General features: G+C 43.6%; 1 protein-coding gene across 7 annotated transcripts in view; it reads left to right on the top strand.

The window, feature by feature from the left end:
• The window catches only part of frmd4a (FERM domain containing 4A), a 688,700-nt gene that overhangs the window by 579,706 nt on the left and 89,643 nt on the right, over window positions 1–19,351 (top strand). For 5 of the 7 annotated variants that reach the window (XM_068059571.1, XM_068059569.1, XM_068059567.1 and 2 more), the window contains exons 8-10: window positions 8,190–8,273; window positions 17,578–17,643; window positions 18,211–18,268. In XM_068059571.1, the coding sequence (XP_067915672.1) occupies window positions 8,190–8,273; window positions 17,578–17,643; window positions 18,211–18,268 (208 nt within the window). Of the gene's footprint in view, window positions 1–7,377; window positions 7,454–8,189; window positions 8,274–17,577; window positions 17,644–18,210; window positions 18,269–19,351 lie in introns of those variants that run through there. The other 2 variants (XM_068059573.1, XM_068059570.1) reach the window with 2 other exon arrangements.

The raw sequence follows: 19,351 nt of genomic DNA, 5'->3' as shown, positions 1-19,351 counted from the left end.
ACTTGCCAAGGATAAACCACCAGCTCACCTCTTTCTCCACCTCTTTGAAGAAACTCTGCAAAGATCCAGTGTGGGAGAGCTAAAATCCCTGGTGCTGCATCTATCCTGAGAAGCTGAACAAACCTGCCAGATTAATTCTCAGTGCTGCCTGAAAAGATCTTTAGAAAAGATACCAGTGACCCGTCTCCATATACCCAGATGCCAGACCAAAAGGGACAACTGACTTCGTTCCATATCTTCTCTTTTTTCTTCAAGAATTATCAAGCATTTGGCCAAAGTATTCTTTTTTCTGTCTTTTTTGTAACAGACCTCTGTGAAGAGAATTTCTGTATGTGTATGTGTTTGTGGGGGAGAACTTAAAAAGGGCACTTTCATATTTCAATCTGTGTGTTAATGCTTTGCTTCATTACTGGATAAGTTTTGTTTATTTATTTTTTTATTTATTTAGAGATACAGCACTGAAACAGGCCCTTCGACCCACCAAGTCTGTGCCGACCAACAACCACCCATTTATACTAACCCTACAGTAATCCCATATTCCCTACCACCTACCTATACTAGGAGCGATTTACAACGGCCAATTTACCTATCACCTGCAAGTCTTTTGGATGTGGGAGGAAACCGGAGCACCCGGCGAAAACCCACGCAGACACAGGGAGAACTTGCAAACTCCGCACAGGCAGTACCCAGAATCGAACCCGGGTCCCTGGAGCTGTGAGGTTGCAGTGCTAACCACTGCGCCACTGTGCCACCCAAAATTATAACTGATAATTTTGTTGTTTATTAAAGAAACCTGGTTGGTGTATTTTATTCTGGGATAAAGATTAGAGTATATGATTGACCGAATCAGTAACTTGGTAAACATTTTGAAAATATATGTTGTGATCTGCGGAGAAGTGGGACTAGAAAAGACAGTGCACTCCTCCCGCCTCAGACGAAACAACAGTCTCTGTGATTACAGACCGATCAGCAGCAGTGTTTCTATTTTTATGTGGTCTCCCCCATCGCAGACTAAAAATATAATCAAGTTTCCCAAAGAAGTAATCCTTGAGAGTGGACTTCTGAAGGGAACCGTTTGAAGTAATTTTATGTTTTCAGTGTTCAGCCAGAGAGAAAAGTACAAGTCTCCTTCTGCATACTGCACTCCATAGTATAAAATGTGGGTCTATGAATTAAATGTGGGGCACCAAGTCCCCTGTGTTTCCACAAACACAACAGAGCCCCGGAACCCATAAACTTTAAAATAAGAGAGGGAGAGCGATGGATAGGCAGGAAAGAATCAACCAGCAAAATAACGAAGATCTTTCAGTAACTATTTGAGGGCATGCATAGGTGTAAACTGAAATAATCAGCTACTCCATGGAACAGTATCATTCTTGGAGTAAGGAATATTTTCTGGGTGAGCCCAGATGGGGTTTGAGCAATGGTCTGATGAGGTAGATGAGTCCTGTGGAGTTCTACTTAATAACCCTTGAGTAGTGAGTTTTTCAGAAGAATTTTCTGAAATTAAGAGGATGTGGTAGAGTCAGTGGTAGGGTAGATTATAGATGGTCTGTAAGTTTGATAAGTCAAGTGGCCATTTCTTGTTCCATGTTTATTTTTATGTACTATCAATCCAATCTCGGCTGACTTTCAAAAGGTAAACAAAACAAAATTCTTAAGTACAAGTTTTACATAATGAGCTGAAAACAATTTGAAATGTTTGAACCCAAAATGCATTAAATTAAGAACAGAACTTTAATATATTTTAGCAGTTTCCTCATTTTTAAAACTAAGGACTGTCTTTCCTTTACTAGCAGTTCACCGAATGCAGCTGAAAATTAAAGGAGATGCATTTTCGACATAGTGTGCACTTAAGCAATTAACGTTCAATTCATTTCTCAGTAAAACTTGCCCCAAAACAACAGAATGGAAGTCAGCAGAAGAACAGAGAGTGGTCCTACAACAAATACTGTCTGTCTTATTGTTAATATATGAGATGGTTTGTATTTATTTATAGTTTTTTTTAGATGTAGCATTCCCTTCACCAGCTGCTATAACAAAGACGGCAGCTTTTTGATTCCATTTTTGATAATGCTTATGCAATAATCATTGCCTGTAACTTACCACAGTATCATCAGTGCAGTTCCACTTAGTCATTAATATTTTAGTTTCCAGTAAAGCCGATTGCCATTAATAGGAAATGATGAACAGATTGCCAGCAGTGGATCTATTAGACACATGTGTTCTCTGGCGTTCAGCAGCTCCTCCAATATTCTGCAATACTCTCGAGAGCGCAGCTTTTTTTCCAGGAATGAGTGAATGTAAAACATCAAGAAGGAGGAGAAACATCGATAATATCTTTCACAAGGTCACAAGATGGGCTCAAGTGGGAATCTACTGTCCTCTCAAATGTAGCATCGGTTTCTTCAATTATTCCATGTTTTTTTTTAAACCCTCCATTATTTGGAAGTTAATCTTACATGTTGATAACTTTTTGTTAAAGTAAGAATCTGTCCTAATGTTTCCCTCACAAATGCCTCTTCCTACTTTTATTGTAAACATTTGTGAAGTATTGGCAAATGCAGTGACAGGAGCGGATGATCATGAGAGCTTATTGTTGACTCCCATCTCCATGGAAGACATAGGGAGGAATATCAGTCTTCCCCTGGCTGCTATTCAGTGACCCTAGTCGGGATGTAAAAGAAAGAGGATGGAAGGTGAGGACAGGGTCTGGTTCAGTTTTACTGCCCATGCCCCGCAGCCCTGCCAAAGTCCAACATTCCACCGACACTCATTGCCCATACTCACATGTGTAACAATACCCACATCAGTGAGTTATTGGAGAGCCCCACGGAGCTCTTCTACACCATGAGTCACTACCTTGGGGAGAGGGGGCATGAGAGAACAAATTGGGGGAAAGAAAAAACAATTCGAAACTTTGGAATTAAATATCCTTCTGTTGCCATTAAAGCTGAAGTGAAAACATACGTTGGGTGATGCAGCTGTGGAGAAGCCAATCCCAGCCCTGTATCCTAAATATTTTTGATGTGTTTCAGGCTGATTTTTGTCAGTACTGTTCGTTTTACAACTCATGATTCCTATGCTTTTCAAAACCTTCTGTATGAGCATTTCACCCCCGAGAAACTGGATCACTTGCACATAGACGGTTCTGTTGCGAGGAACGCTTGTCTCAGTCTGGCAGAAACAGAGGTTAGCGGGCTGCTTTCAGTGATCCTTTTTTGTTGCCACAATATATCAGGATGATGGATTTGAAGCAAAATGTGGGAGAGTGAGAGAGGGGGATGTAGTTAGACAATCAGGACACAAGTTAATTATTTTGTCAGGGCAAGGTTCAAAAGTCACAGTCGCTGTAGCTCACTTGTATATTGCAAGTTATATCCACTTTGGTTTTGTAAATAAAAAATAAGTGTGTTGATTTAAAGGAGGCGGAAAAGAAAAGGCAGGTAACTTATTGTAAACTGCTTGGTACATCCAGAGGATTTCCTTTTACAAATTGACTGTACAAACAAAGAAATAGTCTAATCTTGTACATTTTGAACCATTATTTGGTTGCTTGAATATAGAACTAATGTTGTGCCCCTATTAGAGATTGTGTTAAACTTGAACAAAATGCTTGGTAATAAGACACTGGCTGATACTGGACACAAACATGCTTTGACAAAATTTAGAACATTTTAGCAGACTGCAGTAACAATGGTTTCATCATTTCCTTATTTTGGTGCATTTTTAAAAGGGTTTCAGTGTAGTTTATTGCTTGTAAGAGGTCTGAAATAGGACTCCTTGTAAGATCTTTTTTCTTTCAAAATGAGTACAGTAAAAGTCAGTGTTTGTGTTCTCAGTGCACTGTCACATACCATTGTACAGCTGTCACATTCATTTTGCCCTGGCACATGTTTTATTCCTATTAATTTTTTTTTATTGTCCTCTGGTCATTTTAATCATGTCAGGCCCCATGGCATTCATAGGAGCAAGCAAACTGAATTTGATTTTCTTGTGCATTCACACAGCAGCCAATCTTCCACTTCAACAGCTGCCCGCCTGTGCTTTGTCACCTTTGAGCCCCTTTCATGCAGCTGCTTCAGGAAGATGTAGGCAGAGGCTGGAAACAGGTCACCGTTGATAGTGATTCTGGGTGGGAGAAAATAACAAGCAGAAGGTTTTAATTCTACAAGGTGGAGAAAAAGACTAAAATGAAAAAGCCTTCGGGTTGGGCTACACATAATGTCAGGTAGATGCAAATGGCTAAATCAGGGGTAGCCACAATTCTCCTGAGATGAAAGGGGAAAATGAAATGCTGAAAACTGAAATAAATCTAGAAAGTGCTGGGAACACACAGCAAGCCCACCAGAATCTATAACACGAAAGGACACCTTCACGTTTCTGCCATTGATCTGATCCTTGGTCAGAATGGGAAGGTGGGTGATGAGCAAACTGTTTTTCTTAGAACTGAACAACAGCAAAGATGGGAGGAGTAATCAGAAACCAAGGCCGGAATTTTCACGGCCTATTGGCAATGGGCTAGGAGATGGGAAGGCTGGCAAAATGGCGGGGAAAGGCATTGGGAGGGAAGCCCAGTGTCTTCCCACTGCCATGGCATATTGCCAATGGTGGGAAAGTTGGCAGCTTGGTCACCTACTGGATAAGAGGGCCCGCTCCCACATAGAGACCCCCCCCCCCCCCCCAGTTAAACCTTTTGGACTCCAGGCAGGGTGGGGCCTTCTTTAGGAGCACTACATGGCCCACACAGGGGTCCCCGGCAGCTGTGACTGCCCTCTTGGCAATGGGGCTTCTGGTGCTTCATGACACCCCACGCCCATTGCTGGCACCTGGCTACCAGGCCCCAGCTTCGCTCAACCTACCTGAACTCTCTTCGAGGATGCCCTGCCATTAAGACTTTCTCCCCCTGGTGATGTAGCCTGAGCAGTGCCACTGCTGCCCTGGGTCCCACTGCACACCAAAGCAGGGTCGCCTCCTGCTTTCGGCCCCGGGGGCGAGATTTGGCAGTAATCTGCAAAATTCAAACTCAAGAGTCATGTTAGCTTGCTCCAACACCAAGTTAATAGGTTCAAGAGCTTGACAATAGCTTTTTAAAGGTGATAAGGGTGAAAGAATGTTGTTTGATATCGCTCAGTCGGGCATGAAAATACATTGGAAAAGGCAGTGAAAAGAGATTGAATCACTATTAATGATTTAGATGGAGGGAGCAAGAGTGATGCATCTGTTTGCTGACGTTTCAAAGCTAGGAATGAAAGCTATGAGGACGACACAAAGAGGCTGTAAAAGCTTAAGTGAGTGGGCAATAAGGTGGTAGATGGAGTATAGTGTGGGGAAAAGTGAGGTTCAACACTTTGATAGGAAGAATAGAAAAGCAGAATATTTTTCAAATGGTGAGAATCTTTTAAATATTAGGCCAAAAATTAATGCCTGCCTTGGATTTGGGCTAGGAGGTGGTGGGGGAGTGGGGGTGGTAAAATCGTGCGGCAGGCAGGAGGTGCCATGTCCATCGCCTAGCCACCTCCCCACCACTATTTTACCAGCAGCGGGGGAGGTGACAAACGGCCCACACACCTCAGGCCAATTGAAACCCTTAAGTGGCCAATTAATTGCCACTTAAGGGCCTCCTCCCGCTGCCATTGGTATTTTACCGGTGGCAGACAGGCACTTCAGCACCTGAGGAGGCCGCCCAGTAATACATGGCAGCCTCCTTGCGTGCTGGGAGGGGAGCCCTTCCTGATCAGGCACCCTGTGCCTCACAGAGAGCCCCTCCAGGAGCACTGGTCGCCCCCGCTAAAACTATCCCCCCTCAGCTCTGCTCTCTGACCCATCCACACCTCACCGGGGCCTTGTCAATTCTCCCTGGCAAAGCCCGACCTCCACTTGCCACTTTGAAGGTTGACGTCCATTATCTGCTTCTTGCTGGGTGCAGTCCCACTGGGACTGAAGAGCTGCTAGCCCTCTGATAGGCTGGCAGCTCTTGGAGGTGGGAATTCCTGCCTCGGAGGGATGGAAGTCCTTACCGAGGGCAGTTAAGGGCCCGAGCCATGTAAAGTTGCTGCCTGGCTTGCAGGCCTGGGGGCAGCAGGCTCAACCCCGGCTTTTCAACCAATGGGCGGGGCTACCACCTCAACATGAGATTCCGGCCTTAGTGAGATCAGGGTGTCCTCATACAAGAAACGCAAAGTTATCATGCAAGTACAGCAAGCAATTAGGAAAGCAAATGGCATGTTGGCCTTTAATGCAAGGGGATTGGAGTCCAAGAATAGGGAAGTCTTGCTATAATTGTACATAGACGGCGTTGGTAAGACCGCACCTGGAGCACCATGTACAGTTTTGGTCTCCTTATCTAAGGAAGGATAAACATGCATTGAAGACAGTACAGTGAAGGTTCACTAGATTAATTCGTGGGGTGAGAGGGTTGTCCTATGATGAGAGATTGAGTAGAATGGATCTATGTTCCCTGGAGTTTCGAAGAATGAGAGATGATCTCATTGTAACATAAGTTTCTGCAAGGACTTGGCAGGGTAAATGTTGACAGGTTGTTTCCCTGACTGAAGAGTCTAGAACTAGGGGACATAGTCTTTATTTAAAACCGAGATGAGGAGGAGTTTCTTCACTCCAAGGGTTGTGAATCTTTGGAATTCTCTCTTCAGAGAGCTGTGGATGCTCAATTGCTGAGTATGTTCAAGGCTGAAATAGACAGAATTTTGTACTCAAGGAGAATTAAGAGATATGGGGATCAGGAAAGTGGAATTGAGGTCAAAGATCGGCCATGATCTTATTGAATGGCAGAGCAGGCTCAAGGTGCTGAATGGCCTACGTCTGCTCCTATATCCGATGTTCTTCTATCATGCTCTTAAAGCCTTTGAACATCCAGAAACATCAGTGGCCCTGGAAACCGGAGTGCTGTCCCATTTACTCTCCATCTGATGAACTCTTGTTTATCCAATGCTAACATCGCTGGTCAAAAATTGAACCAGTATCTTAACGCTCATGTGAAGCACGTTGAGACATTTTACTACATTAAAGGTGCTATACAAATGCAAGCTTTTGTTAATAGTTTGTTCAGAAACTGGCGCATGCCAAGTGCTGGTTGCTGATACTAGGGGATATGAGTTACTGCATTTTAAAACTCCTCAGTGACCATGTGTTACAACTCCTGAATCCCTGGGTTTAGTCGTACATCACTCACACAAGCAGAGCAAGGACTGTGTGCCTTAACTTGCAGTCAGCGCAGTCATGTATAAACAACTTGTGTGCACAAGACCATATTACATTTCACTACTAATACTCTTTAAAATAACTGCCAGAATCCAGAGCTGCTGCATTTCAATAGGGTCAGTGAGCACAACCAAAAGCAGCCTTGATCAGGTTTCACCTTGCATAGTTACACTCCGTCACCATAACTTATAAATTGTGACTGGAACGAAGTTAAAAAGTTCAGTGATGGCAGGTACAGTGTAAAATATATTACCCTGCTGTCTGTACACAGGAGTCTGGCTGCAGACAAAGGGAGAGTGTCTGGAGATGAGACTTTAAACCTTTCTTTGGCCACACATAGAAACCAACAAATTGTTAGAGATAGGCAAGCTTGTTCTATTCAGACAGAAAGGAGCTTGAAGGTTACGTGAGTATTTTTGTAGAGCCCGAGAATGTAAAGAAATCTTGGTTGGAAGTTGCTCTCCCATTGCTGAAACAGAGTGAGCTTTGTGTTAAAGAGCGATCATGGTTTTAATATAAGGTCAGTTATTCCTTCGAGCCTTACAGGATAGGAGGGTCGAACCTCACTATCAAAGATTTGTTTGGTGCCTTCCCACCTCCCCCCACCCCCTGCCACTTATTTTGTTCTTTAAATCCTGTCAAGGAAAGTAAACTGTTGTTTTTTTCCCCCCTTGAATGGGTCAAAAAAGTGTCTTTGTTCGAAGGGGCTGGGGGCTAGGGACTTGTACAGAGGAAGCAAGCTGAATCTAGTTCCTGACCACACAGCAACAGTGAGACACATGTTGACTTTTTTTCTTTATTAAAGAAAAAAGTCACTGAAGACTTGTGTAAAAAAATCTACTTTGCTAAAAAGTGCTCTTTACTAAAAAGGAACAGATGTGGACTTTCAGGGTGCTCCATCTGGACCTGGTCACACTGAGGATCACAGTTTCTGTATAAGCTTGATATCCTTTTGATTTTTCTTTCAGCAATGAAGTCACAAGGACTGACTTAAAGAAGCTGCCAGTACTGCCGACACAAGCTTTGAAGGAGCACCCATCCCTCGCTTACTGGTAGGCCTCAGACTCTTTCTCTTACGTGACTACCGCTCGGGAATTCAAAGTCCACAAATGTTTACATTCAGTGGAGTCTTTTGCATCCTTCGCTAATATTAGCTGACAAAGACAAGTGTATTGATTGTGAATTTTATATTTTCAGTCCCGTAATGCTGCAGTTAAAGTACGTTTTTAATTACAGCTATCATGGTAAAGTAAGGCTGATGCTATAACACATGAGTGAAAAGGCCTCATACATGTTATGGGTCAGTCTCATGGTATGACTAAAATAGAATGTTGCACGGTTGTCACTGGGACTTCAGTATTGCATAACACTCAAGAAGCTCAATGGCATCTAGGACAAAGCAGCCCGCTTGATTGGCACCCCATCCACTACTTTCAACATACACTCCCTCCACCACCAACGCACAGTGGCAGCAGTGTGTGCCATCTACAAGATGTACTACTGCAACTCACCAAGGCTCCTTCGACTAAACCTTCCAAACCCGTGACCTCTACCACCTAGAAGGGCAAGGGCAGCAGATATATGGGAACATCACCACCTGCAAGTTCCCCTCCAAGTCACATACCATCCTGACATGGAACTATATCACCGTTCCTTCACTGTCACTGGGTCAAAATCCTGGAACTCCCTTCCTGACAGCACTGTGGGAGTACCTACACCACACAAACTGCAGTGGTTTACGAAGGCAGCTCACCACCACCTTCTCAAGGGCAATAAGGGATGGGCAGTAAATGCTGGCCTAGCCAGTACAAAGAACAAAGAACAGTACAGCACAGGAACAGGCCATTCGGCCCTCCAAGCCTGCGCCGATCTTGATGCCTGCTGAAACTAAAACCTTCTGCACTTCCGGGGCCCATATCCCTCTATTCCCTTCCTATTCATGTACTTGTCAAGATGTCTCTTAAACATCGCTATCGTATCTGCTTCCACCACCTCCCCTGGCAGCAAGTTCCAGGCACTCACCACCCTCTGTGTAAAGAACTTGCCTCGCACATCCCCTCTAAACATTGCCCCTCGCACCTTAAACCTATGTCCCCTAGTAACTGACTCTTCCACCCTGGGAAAAAGCTTCTGACTATCCACTCTGTCCATGCCGCTCATAACTTTGTAAACCTCTATCATGTCGCCCCTCCACCTCCGTCGTTCCAGTGAAAACAATCCGAGTTTTTCCAACCTCTCCTCATAGCTAATGCCCTCCAGACCAGGCAACATCCTGGTAAACCTCCTCTGTACCCTCTCCAAAGCCTCCACGTCCTTCTGGTAGTGTGGCGACCAGAATTGCACGCAATATTCTAAGGTTCTGTACAGCTGCAACATGACTTGCCAATTTTTATACTCTATGCCCCGACCGATGAAGGCAAGCATGCCGTATGCCTTCTTGACTACCTTATCCACCAGCGTTGCCACTTTCAGTGACCTGTGGACCTGTACGCCCAGATCTCTCTGCCTGTCAATACTCCTAAGGGTTCTGCCATTTCCTGTATACCTCCCACCTGCTTAGACCTTCCAAAATGCATTACCTCACATTTGTCCAAATTAAACTTCATCTGCCATTTCTCCGCGCAAGTCTCCAACCGATCTATATCCTGCTGTATCCTCTGACAATCCTCATCATTATCCGCAACTCCACCAACCTTTGTGTCGTCCGCAAACTTACTAATCAGACCAGCTACATTTTCCTCCAAATCATTTATATATACTACAAACAGCAAAGGTCCCAGCACTGATCCCTGCGGAACACCACTAGTCACATCCCTCCATTCAGAAAAACACCCATCCACTGTTACCCTCTGTCTTCTGTGACTGAGCCAGTTCTGTATCCATCTTGCCAGCTCACCTCTGATCCCGTGTGATTTCACCTTTTGCACCAGTCTGCCATGCGGGACCTTGTCAAAGGCTTTACTGAAGTCCATATAGATAACATCCACTGCCCTCCCCTCATCACTCATCTTCGTCACTTCCTCAAAAAACTAATGCCCACATCCCGTGAAAAATACTGGTTATGTGTGTGTTTTTTCCCCTTCAGCACTGCTGAGTTACTTGACAGATTTCAGTTCTGGGTGTTGTCCTTTTAAATGTGGATTGGGGTGTGGAGAATGCATTTTGAACTAAGGTAAATTCAGCGATCCTGTGCTCTTTGTGAGGAGCCACTCGTAAAGGAAACAGACTTCGAGAATAGCTCTACAACAGTGTAGAGTTAGTTCTCTGGCCTGTGCTCCCAAACCAGATTAAGAATTCTCAGGGTCTCCTGCACCCCTCACAAAACCCCAGCACCTCAATCTATCAAAACAAACTCTGTCTTGGCCCCTCACAGCCGTACTTTTAAATGATTGAAGGTTTTGATCCAGCGAGTTGTAGTCAGTTTTTCTGTGTTCCTGGTTACTTTCCCACGTTCTATCGCTATCCTCGCTGACCTACATTGGCTTCCATTCCAGCAACACCTCAATTTTAAAATTCTCACTCTTGTTTTTAACTCCCTCCATGGCCCCACCCTCCCTATCCCTGTAACCACCTCCAGCCCCACAACCCTCCGAGATATCTTGGCCCCTCTTCAGCATCCCTGAATTTAATCACTTCAGCATTGGTGGCCGTTCCTTCAGTTGCTAAGGTACTAAGCTCTGGAATGTCAAATTTTTTGTTTGATATTCATTCCTTATGCAGTAAAAACAGAAAATGCTCGAAATACTCAGCAGGTCTGGCAGCATCTGTGGAGAGAAAAACAGAGTTAACGTTTCAGGTCTGTGACCTTTCATCAGAATCAGTTCTATTTCCAGCATTTTCTGCTTTTATTTCAGATTTCCAGTATCCACAGTATTATGCTTTTGTGCTATTTAAATGAAAGTTGTTATTGTTATGGTAAGCACTACCTGGGGCCCCTGGCTGTGGCTCCTGTAGGCCCCTGCATTAAACTGTCTGGTCCCTTCAAGTGAGCTTCCCCACTGGGAATGTGGGATCTCTGAATTGGTACCAATATACTAAACAAACCAAGTGATAACGTTAGAGTGCATCATTGGCAGGACCATATTTGATAGTTTTGGTACTTTTCTTCAACTAATTTTGTTTTTGGCATAACTAGTTGAGATTATAACAAGGGTTAATGGATCAATTTAATATGTGCTGCATTACAGCTCTCACATAAAAACCTCTGAAAGTGGGGACTGAAGTTACAAGACATTTCACTTCCCATCGACTTGCTTCAGTTTCTCTCTGTGTCAAGTTGAATGTCAAAATGTTTAAGATAACACGGATTGTTGATTTGCATCTTACTGGCATTGTTCTCCACTCTGGGTTGACCCTCGTGTAATAGAATAAGCAAGCCTGAAAAGGCAGAATAGATAGAGCTGGAGTGAGACTCAGCCAATTAGACAAGGGTACGTTACACAGTTACTGTTGAAGCTGCCACTGACTGTCTAAGGATTGCTGACCTGCATTTCTGTTAAAGAGGCAAGAGAAGATCCAGTTTTACTTTGGCCTCTTCATACCCAAGAAATAATAGAAAGAAGTTCTGCTCCTGTGAAGTAAGGCGGTATATTACATCCATGCAGAGTGAGCAAAGAACAAGCCATCGAGTTATAAAGTCATGCCTGTTCTTAATGGCCTGGTTGATTATTGTATCTTTTAACACTTGCTCTGAGAATATGTGGAAGCGGCAGGTTTAGGATTCCATTGGGATGTATGCTGTGGGAACATGACTGACGTTACAATCAGAGAGATTTGAAAATGGGGCCAGTGCAATGATCAGAAAACCGTGCCTTTGTCTCCACAACACAGTTCCATCTATTGCAGCTCGGATTGATTGGCTCCCTATTCACTGTTAAAAGCTCCAAAATGAAATGGGTTTGAGTAATCTAAAACCCTTTCCCCAATGGGGAAAGACCTCATCATTCGGCACAGTTGTCACTAATTGAGCCATTTCTGTCAGTGAGGTCATATATATGACAGCCTAGGAACACGAAATTCCCAATAGTGTGGCACAGGGTGATCTTCTGAGACTGGGGTTCGGTCTGTTGTCAGTATAATGTAAAAGGGAGCTGTACTTTACATCAAAGCCACTCCTGATATGTGTATATGAGAACCCATCACCTCGGACAAACTTGGAGATGTGCTCCAATCCCAGCCCTGTCATCTATCACACCGCAGAAACATCCGCCAGTTTAAATCAACTGTTATTGAATACATTGATTTCAAGTGCAGTTTAAAAGGGACGAGTATTGCCAGGCATTCCTTAGCACATCCACTTATGTTTTAATCACCATCCACACTTTAGTTCCTTGACTGTTCATTTGTCATTCAGTTTTCTCAGCTCATCTATTGCATCCTCGAAGGCACTGACTCCCTCTGGGATTTTCTATAGGATTTCATAAAATATACAGCACAGAAACAAACCATTCTGCTCAACAGACCATGCTGCCGTTTATGCTCCACTCGAGCCACCTCCCATCCTTCCTCATCTAATTCTATCATCATAACCCTCATTCCCTTCTCCCTCATCTGCTTATCCAGCTTCCCCCTAAATGTATCTATACTGTTCACCTCAACCACTCCCTGGGGTAGCGGGTTCCACATTTTCATCACTTGGGTTGAGAAGTTTCTCCTGAATTCCCCATTGAATTTCTTGGAGGCTGCTGAAAGAAAGGTGTTTTTAGAGGCACCGTCTGCGTGAAAAAAAGGGTTTGTGAACTCCATTCCATTTGTTAACAAATATACAGGAGCAGTAAGTTGCTTTGAAATGCATCACAGCATCAGATGCATATGTGGCAAAAACAACACAAATCTCTATCTGATTCCATCGTCAAACAAGGAAAGATTTGCCAAACATTGCTGCAGTGGTCCTTTCATTTCTCTTTTGATAATGTAGATCTGTGCATCATTCAACTCCAACCATTTTTTGGCTATGGTGGAGCAAGTACTTTTCAGCCACTGCCTTATAGTTGTCTGCAGCTTTGTAGAATACACAACTACTGCAATTAAACCATCTTAGCTGTTAATTAAATGTCATATTGCACACAGGCTTTCCCTTCCTTACCCATGTCTTGACAGGCTAACAGGGGTTGGTCCTGCTCTCATCCCAATTCACAATGTATATTTTCCAGCAAGCATCACTACAATCAGGACACTGGCTTCTTGACGCCAGCTCCACAAGCATTCAGGCAAAACTCCTGCAAAACCGACTTCGATGGACTGGACACTGTCTCTGGATGGCCGAAAACCATCTCCTCCCCCATCCCCCCCCTCCCCCCACCAGTTCCTGTTTTCTCAACTCCCAAATGACCAGTGTTCTAGGGGAGGGCAAAGAAATTTCTTCACGGGCACTCTGAAGTTCTCTTTGAAGCTTGGCAGCATTGACGTTGATGACTGGGAGGAGCTTGCTACCATTTGTACAAAATGGCGACAACTTGTCCATCAGGCAAACACGAGGGGACATAGCTTTAAGTTGAGGGGTGATAGATATAGGACAGATGTTAGAGGTAGTTTCTTTACTCAGAGAGTAGTAGGGGCGTGGAACGCCCTGCCTGCAACAGTAGTAGACTCGCCAACTTTAAGGGCATTTAAGTGGTCATTGGATAGACATATGGATGAAAATGGAATAGCGTAGGTCAGATGGTTTCACAGGTCGGCGCAATATCGAGGGCCAAAGGGCCTGTACTGCGCTGTAATGTTCTAATTCTAATTCTAAAAAAAAAGCTGCATCATGCTTTGAGTCCAAGCGGCCTAAACGATGAGGCAGAACGGCGGCAGAGAAAGAAAGAAAAGGAAGAAAATCCTGCACTCCGGATCTCACTACCTCGTGGGACGTACTGCCCCATGTGCCCAAAGATCTGCGAGTCGAGAATCGGCCTGTTCAGTCACCTGAAAACCCATGGCAGAAACTCGCGACACTGAGTCGATGTCATCCTCGAATCGAGGGACAGCCGACAACGACTACAGTCAGGATTGGGTTTCACTTCAAGGGGAGGCGGTGGCGTAGTGGTAATGTCACTGGGACTAGTAGCCCAGAGACTCAGGCTAATGCTCTGGGGACATAGGTTTGAATCCCACCATGGCAGATGGTGAAATTTGAATTCAATTAATAAAATCTGGAATTAAAAAGCTAGTCTAATGATGGCCATGAAACCATTGTCGATTGTTGTAAAAACCCATCTCGTTCACTAATGTCCTTCAGGGAAGGAAATCTGCCATCCTAATCTGGTCTGGCCTACATGTGAATCCAGACCCACAGCAATGTGGTTAACTCTTAAATGCCCTCTGAGAATCAAAGGCAATTAGGGATGGGCAATAAATGCTGGCCTAGCCAGTGACCCCCACATCCCATGAATCAATAAAAGAGACTTACCAATTTTAATCCTTCCTGTTCAAAAGGGCAAGGCTGACAGGCACCCACTGCCACCCTAATGGAGATCAGCGGATGTTTCTGTCACTCCTCTAGTGAAGAGTGAATTCACTGTTCATTGTAGGTGAGGGGAAAGAGGAGAAGTGGCAGTATTCTGGAAAAGAGGGAGCTCTCAACAGCTGGTTAAATAGCACAGAGGCAAAGCTGAACAAACAGGCAGAGTTAACTAGGAAAGGGGCCTTGTGCAGGGGCATCTGAAGAGGAAGAGGGAGAGAAAAGTTGGGGAGGGGGAGAGGAAAGAAAAATAAAGGAATAGAAATGTCAATAAATTCCCATTCTATTTTACATTAAATTTAACCTAAGATAATCTTATACAAGTGATAACAGCAGGTGCAGTGGTGCGGTCTATGAATTTAGGCAGCTGTTTGATAATCTTGTTGTTGTCCCAACTGTGGAGGAGAGCTGAGATAATATTTAAGGTATTTTGCAGCCTTTGCCCTGAGTGACTCCCAAACAGTAACGTCACTTGTCTTTGATGAAAAGAAGCTCGGCCTCTTGTGTCTTGGGTCATCGCAGTGATATTTGAGATGGAAATCTTTCACAAGCTATAAAACTATGACACACAGGCCTGTGGAGCTGTTTCGTTTTGCTTTTTTTCTTCAAAGCAGGTCAAGCCTTTTTTTTCATCCCTGTCTTAAGCAACAGCCATGGAGTAAGCCTAGCCTTTCAGTTTTCAATTGAAAAGAATAGCACAACAAATCTTACTACTGGAAAAGTGAAATGTATTCTGTGTAATCGAGATTACTACATTAATCCTGTGTTTGAGGAAGTGTAACAGTATTGATAGAGAGTTGGGTTGATGGATAGAGAACAGAGAGTTAGGGTGAGAGGGTATTGATCAGACTGCAGAAGGATTGGTAATGGTGGGCCTCAGAAGTCAGTGCTGAGTCCTATTAATGTTCGCAGGATTATATTTAGACTTGGGTATAGGTGACACAATCTCAAAATGTGATGCAAGTGGGAATTTTTAATTCATTCACGGATGTGGGCGTCGCTGGTCAGGCCAGCATGTATTGCCCATCCCTAATTGCCCTTGAGAAGGTGATGGTGAGCTGCCTTCTTGAATCACTGCTGACCGTGTGGTGTAGGTACACCCACAGTGCTGTTACGAAGGGAGTTCCAGGATTTTGACCCAGTGGCAGTGAAGGAACAGTGGTATAGTTCCAAGTCAGGATGCTCTGTGGCTTGGAGGAGAAATTGTAGATGGTGGTGTTCCCATGCTCCTTCTGCCCTTGTCCTTCTAGGTGGTAGAGGTCGCAGGTTTGGAAGGTGCTGTCTAAGGAGGCTTGGTTAGTTGCTGCAGTGCATCTTGTAGATGGTACACACTGCTGCCACTGAGCGTCGGTGGTGGAGGGAGTGAATGTTGAAGGTGGTGGATGGGATGCCGATCAAGTGGGCTGCTTTGTCCTGGATGGTGTCGAGCTTCTTGAGTGTTGTTGGAGCTGCACCCATCCAGGCAAGTGGAGAGTATTGCATCACACTCCTGACTTGTGCCTTGTACATGGTGGACAGGCTTTGGGGAGTCAGGAGGTGAGTTACTCACTGCAGATTTCCCAGCCTCTGACCTGCTCTTGTAACCATGGTATTTATATGGCAATTTGGTAAACAGTGAGGCGGACTGTGGTTGAAGGTTCAGTGATGAGGGTTCATTACCTTACCATGATCGCTAAGGGAGTGTGCCGACAAGTCAGAAGATATATTTCTTAACACAGGCGGTTGTTGGAGCATAGATTGTTTTGCTGCAGGGAGCAGTTGAGGCAGAGACTATTGAATCTTTGTCAGGAAAATATGAGAAACTATTTGAAGCAGAGAAAAATGTAAAGCAATGTAGTGAGAGCAGGATAGTGGGAGTATTTTTTGATCATTCTATCAATGAGCCAGCATAGATACAATGTGCCAAATGGACCTTTTCTGAGCTATAAGCTGCTGTGCCTCGAAGCTAGGCTGAGCTTAGTTTATTTATTTTCCAGCCTTTGTTCTTTCTTTGTTCTTTCCTCCATTTCCTTCCTGCTTTTTTCATACTTTCACACTGTCTTACTCGCTCTATTTCACCTTCCGTCTCTGTTTTTCACTCTCTTGCTTGTGGCAATCTCTTTCTCCTTTTTTCCATGCTCTTTCCACTGACTCTTGCAGGGTGCAGAGTTCCATCCCTTCCAAAATGTCGCAATTAATTCTACAATATCTGTACCAAGAGGTAATGAAAAGATTGGATGCATATGATGTACTTTTCCAACACATTTTAAATGGGTAGTTACTTACAGTTATCCAGGGCCTTGGTGAGGCCACACCTGGAGTACTGTGTGTACTTTTGGTCTCCTTACCTAAGGAAGGACATACTTGCCCTAGATGGAGTAAAACAAAGGTTACAGGGATGAGGGGATTGGCCTATGAGATGAGATTGAGTAGACTAGGCCTACGTTCCCTGGAGTTTAGAAGAATGAGAGGTGATCTCATTGAAACATACAACATTCTTAAGGGGCTTCACTGGGTAGATGCTGAGAAAATGTTTCCCCCGAATGGAGAATCTAGAACACGAGGGTCACAGTCTCAGGATAAGGGGTCGGCTATTTAGGACTGAGATGAGGAGAAATTTCTTCACTCAGAGGGTTGTGAACCTTTGGAATTCTCTACCCCAGAGAGCTGTGGTGCTCAGTCGTTGAGTATCTTCAAGTCAGAGATTGATAGATTTTTGGACACTAAGGCAATTAAGAAATATGGGGATAGCGCGCGGGAAGGTGCAGTTGAGATAGAAGATCAGTCATGATCTTGTTGAATGGCGGAGTAGGCTTGAAGGGCTGAATGGTCCACACCAGTTCCTATTTCTTACGTTTTTGCTTTATTATAAACACTTTCATAAAGTCAGTCTGTGGTTTTAGAAACAATGTTTATTGTCTGATGCCTTTCAGCGAGGATAGAGTGATTGAACATCATAAGAAGGTCAGTGGACAAACACGAGGACAAGCTATTGTGAAGTAAGTCATGCATTTACTGAAAAATTCTAAGGATAACTTTTTAGCTTTCTATCTTTCAGATCTACTGAAAAACGATATGCTAGAAATTACTGTCAGCAATGTTCTCCTGCAAATTGCAAGCTCGTATCAAATTCCCCCCCCCTCCCATTTTAAATGGGGGTATAAGCTGTTCAAAATAAACAGATTAATGCCTCCATTAAAATATAAAGTGAGGAATCTGAATCAAACATGTTGTGCATTTGTGTGATAACATCACCAGCAGTGATTTCCAGGCTTTTTCCTTTTATGGTAAATAGGAGAGTGATTTGTATTTTTTGGATGTTCTTTGATAACTGTCCTTAGTTGTTTTATTTCTGTATTCACGAGGTGTTGCTAATTTGCCTATTTCAAGTGTTTCCTTTTGTTTTAATCTTGCATTCATATTTCTTCTGTTGCCAGTTTTTATTTGCAGTTTTTTATGAGTTTGACAAATCAGCTGCCTTATATATTTCAATGTTTTTGGAGCACTATTAGGAAAACAATTCAAAATCATTTCTAACATTCCTTCCATTTTTGCTCTTTTCCCAGTTACATGAGCATTGCAGAATCTCTTCCAACCTATGGGGTGCACTATTATGCAGTAAAGGTAAGCTTATAATTTCCACAAACATTTATGCTTCATTTTAAACAATCATAGCAACACGCCTGTAATCGCGACCCTACATTGGCTCCCAGTCCCTCGACACCTGCAACGGTAAAATTCTCATCCTCATCTTCAAATCCCTCCATGGCCTCGCCCCTCCCTATCTCTGAAATCTCCTCCAGCCTTACAACCCTCCAAGAACTTTCTATTCCTCCGGTTCGAGCCTCTTGTTTATCCCCCAGTTCCGTCATTCCACCATTTGTGGCAGTGCTTTCAGCCATCTCGACCCGAAGCTGTAAATTCCCACCCTTAAACCTCTTTACCTGTCTCTTCACCTTTAAGAAGTTCCTTAAAATCAGTCTTATTTGACCATACTCTTAGCCGCTCCTTCCAATATCTCCTTCTTTGGCTCAGTTAGTTTTTGTCTAACATATAAACACAAGTTGGTGATGTTGTTGAGAGATTTACTCATTTTCAGTGAAAGTCTCTGAGATTTTAAGAGGTATAACTCTTAGAAATTTGTATCTGTTCCATTTTTCTCTGGAAATAACAGTGATATATTGCTCATCATTCACACATCTTCCATTTAAAGGGAACTATATTATGATAGAGATAATTGCATTAATTATGGAAGCTATCTGCTTCCGTTATTCCCTTGGCCAGGATTCACTGGGAATGCTAGAAGCCTTTGTGGGCCGATATATTGATGGTTTCTCTTGACAGCATCAACAAGGCAACTGCTTGGAGTTACTTACATGCTTTTACTGAGTATCATTGTCTTCCTCAGACAGCTGAAGATGATTAATGCTTTGACATGACTGTATTCCACACTGACCTCAGGGTCTAGGTCACAGAGTTCCCACCTCCAGCTTTTGCACAACTTTGATAAAAATTCATTTGTATAAGGAGGTTGAATGAATGAAGAAGATTGTTAGATTGTCCACTGCAGCTATGGATTTCTTCTTCCTTTCAAAGGGTTACAGCCTCCAGATACAAAACCCACTTCCTTTCTCTCCTTCTGTTAGTTGTATGGCTTTCTTCATTGTGCAACTTGCCGATAATATGGATGCCTGTTTAAGTTGCTGT

The sequence above is a fragment of the Heterodontus francisci genome, chromosome 27, assembly GCF_036365525.1.
Source record: "Heterodontus francisci isolate sHetFra1 chromosome 27, sHetFra1.hap1, whole genome shotgun sequence".
In the NCBI taxonomy this organism is placed as follows: domain Eukaryota; kingdom Metazoa; phylum Chordata; class Chondrichthyes; order Heterodontiformes; family Heterodontidae; genus Heterodontus; species Heterodontus francisci.
This window is presented reverse-complemented; position numbering and strand designations above follow the sequence as displayed.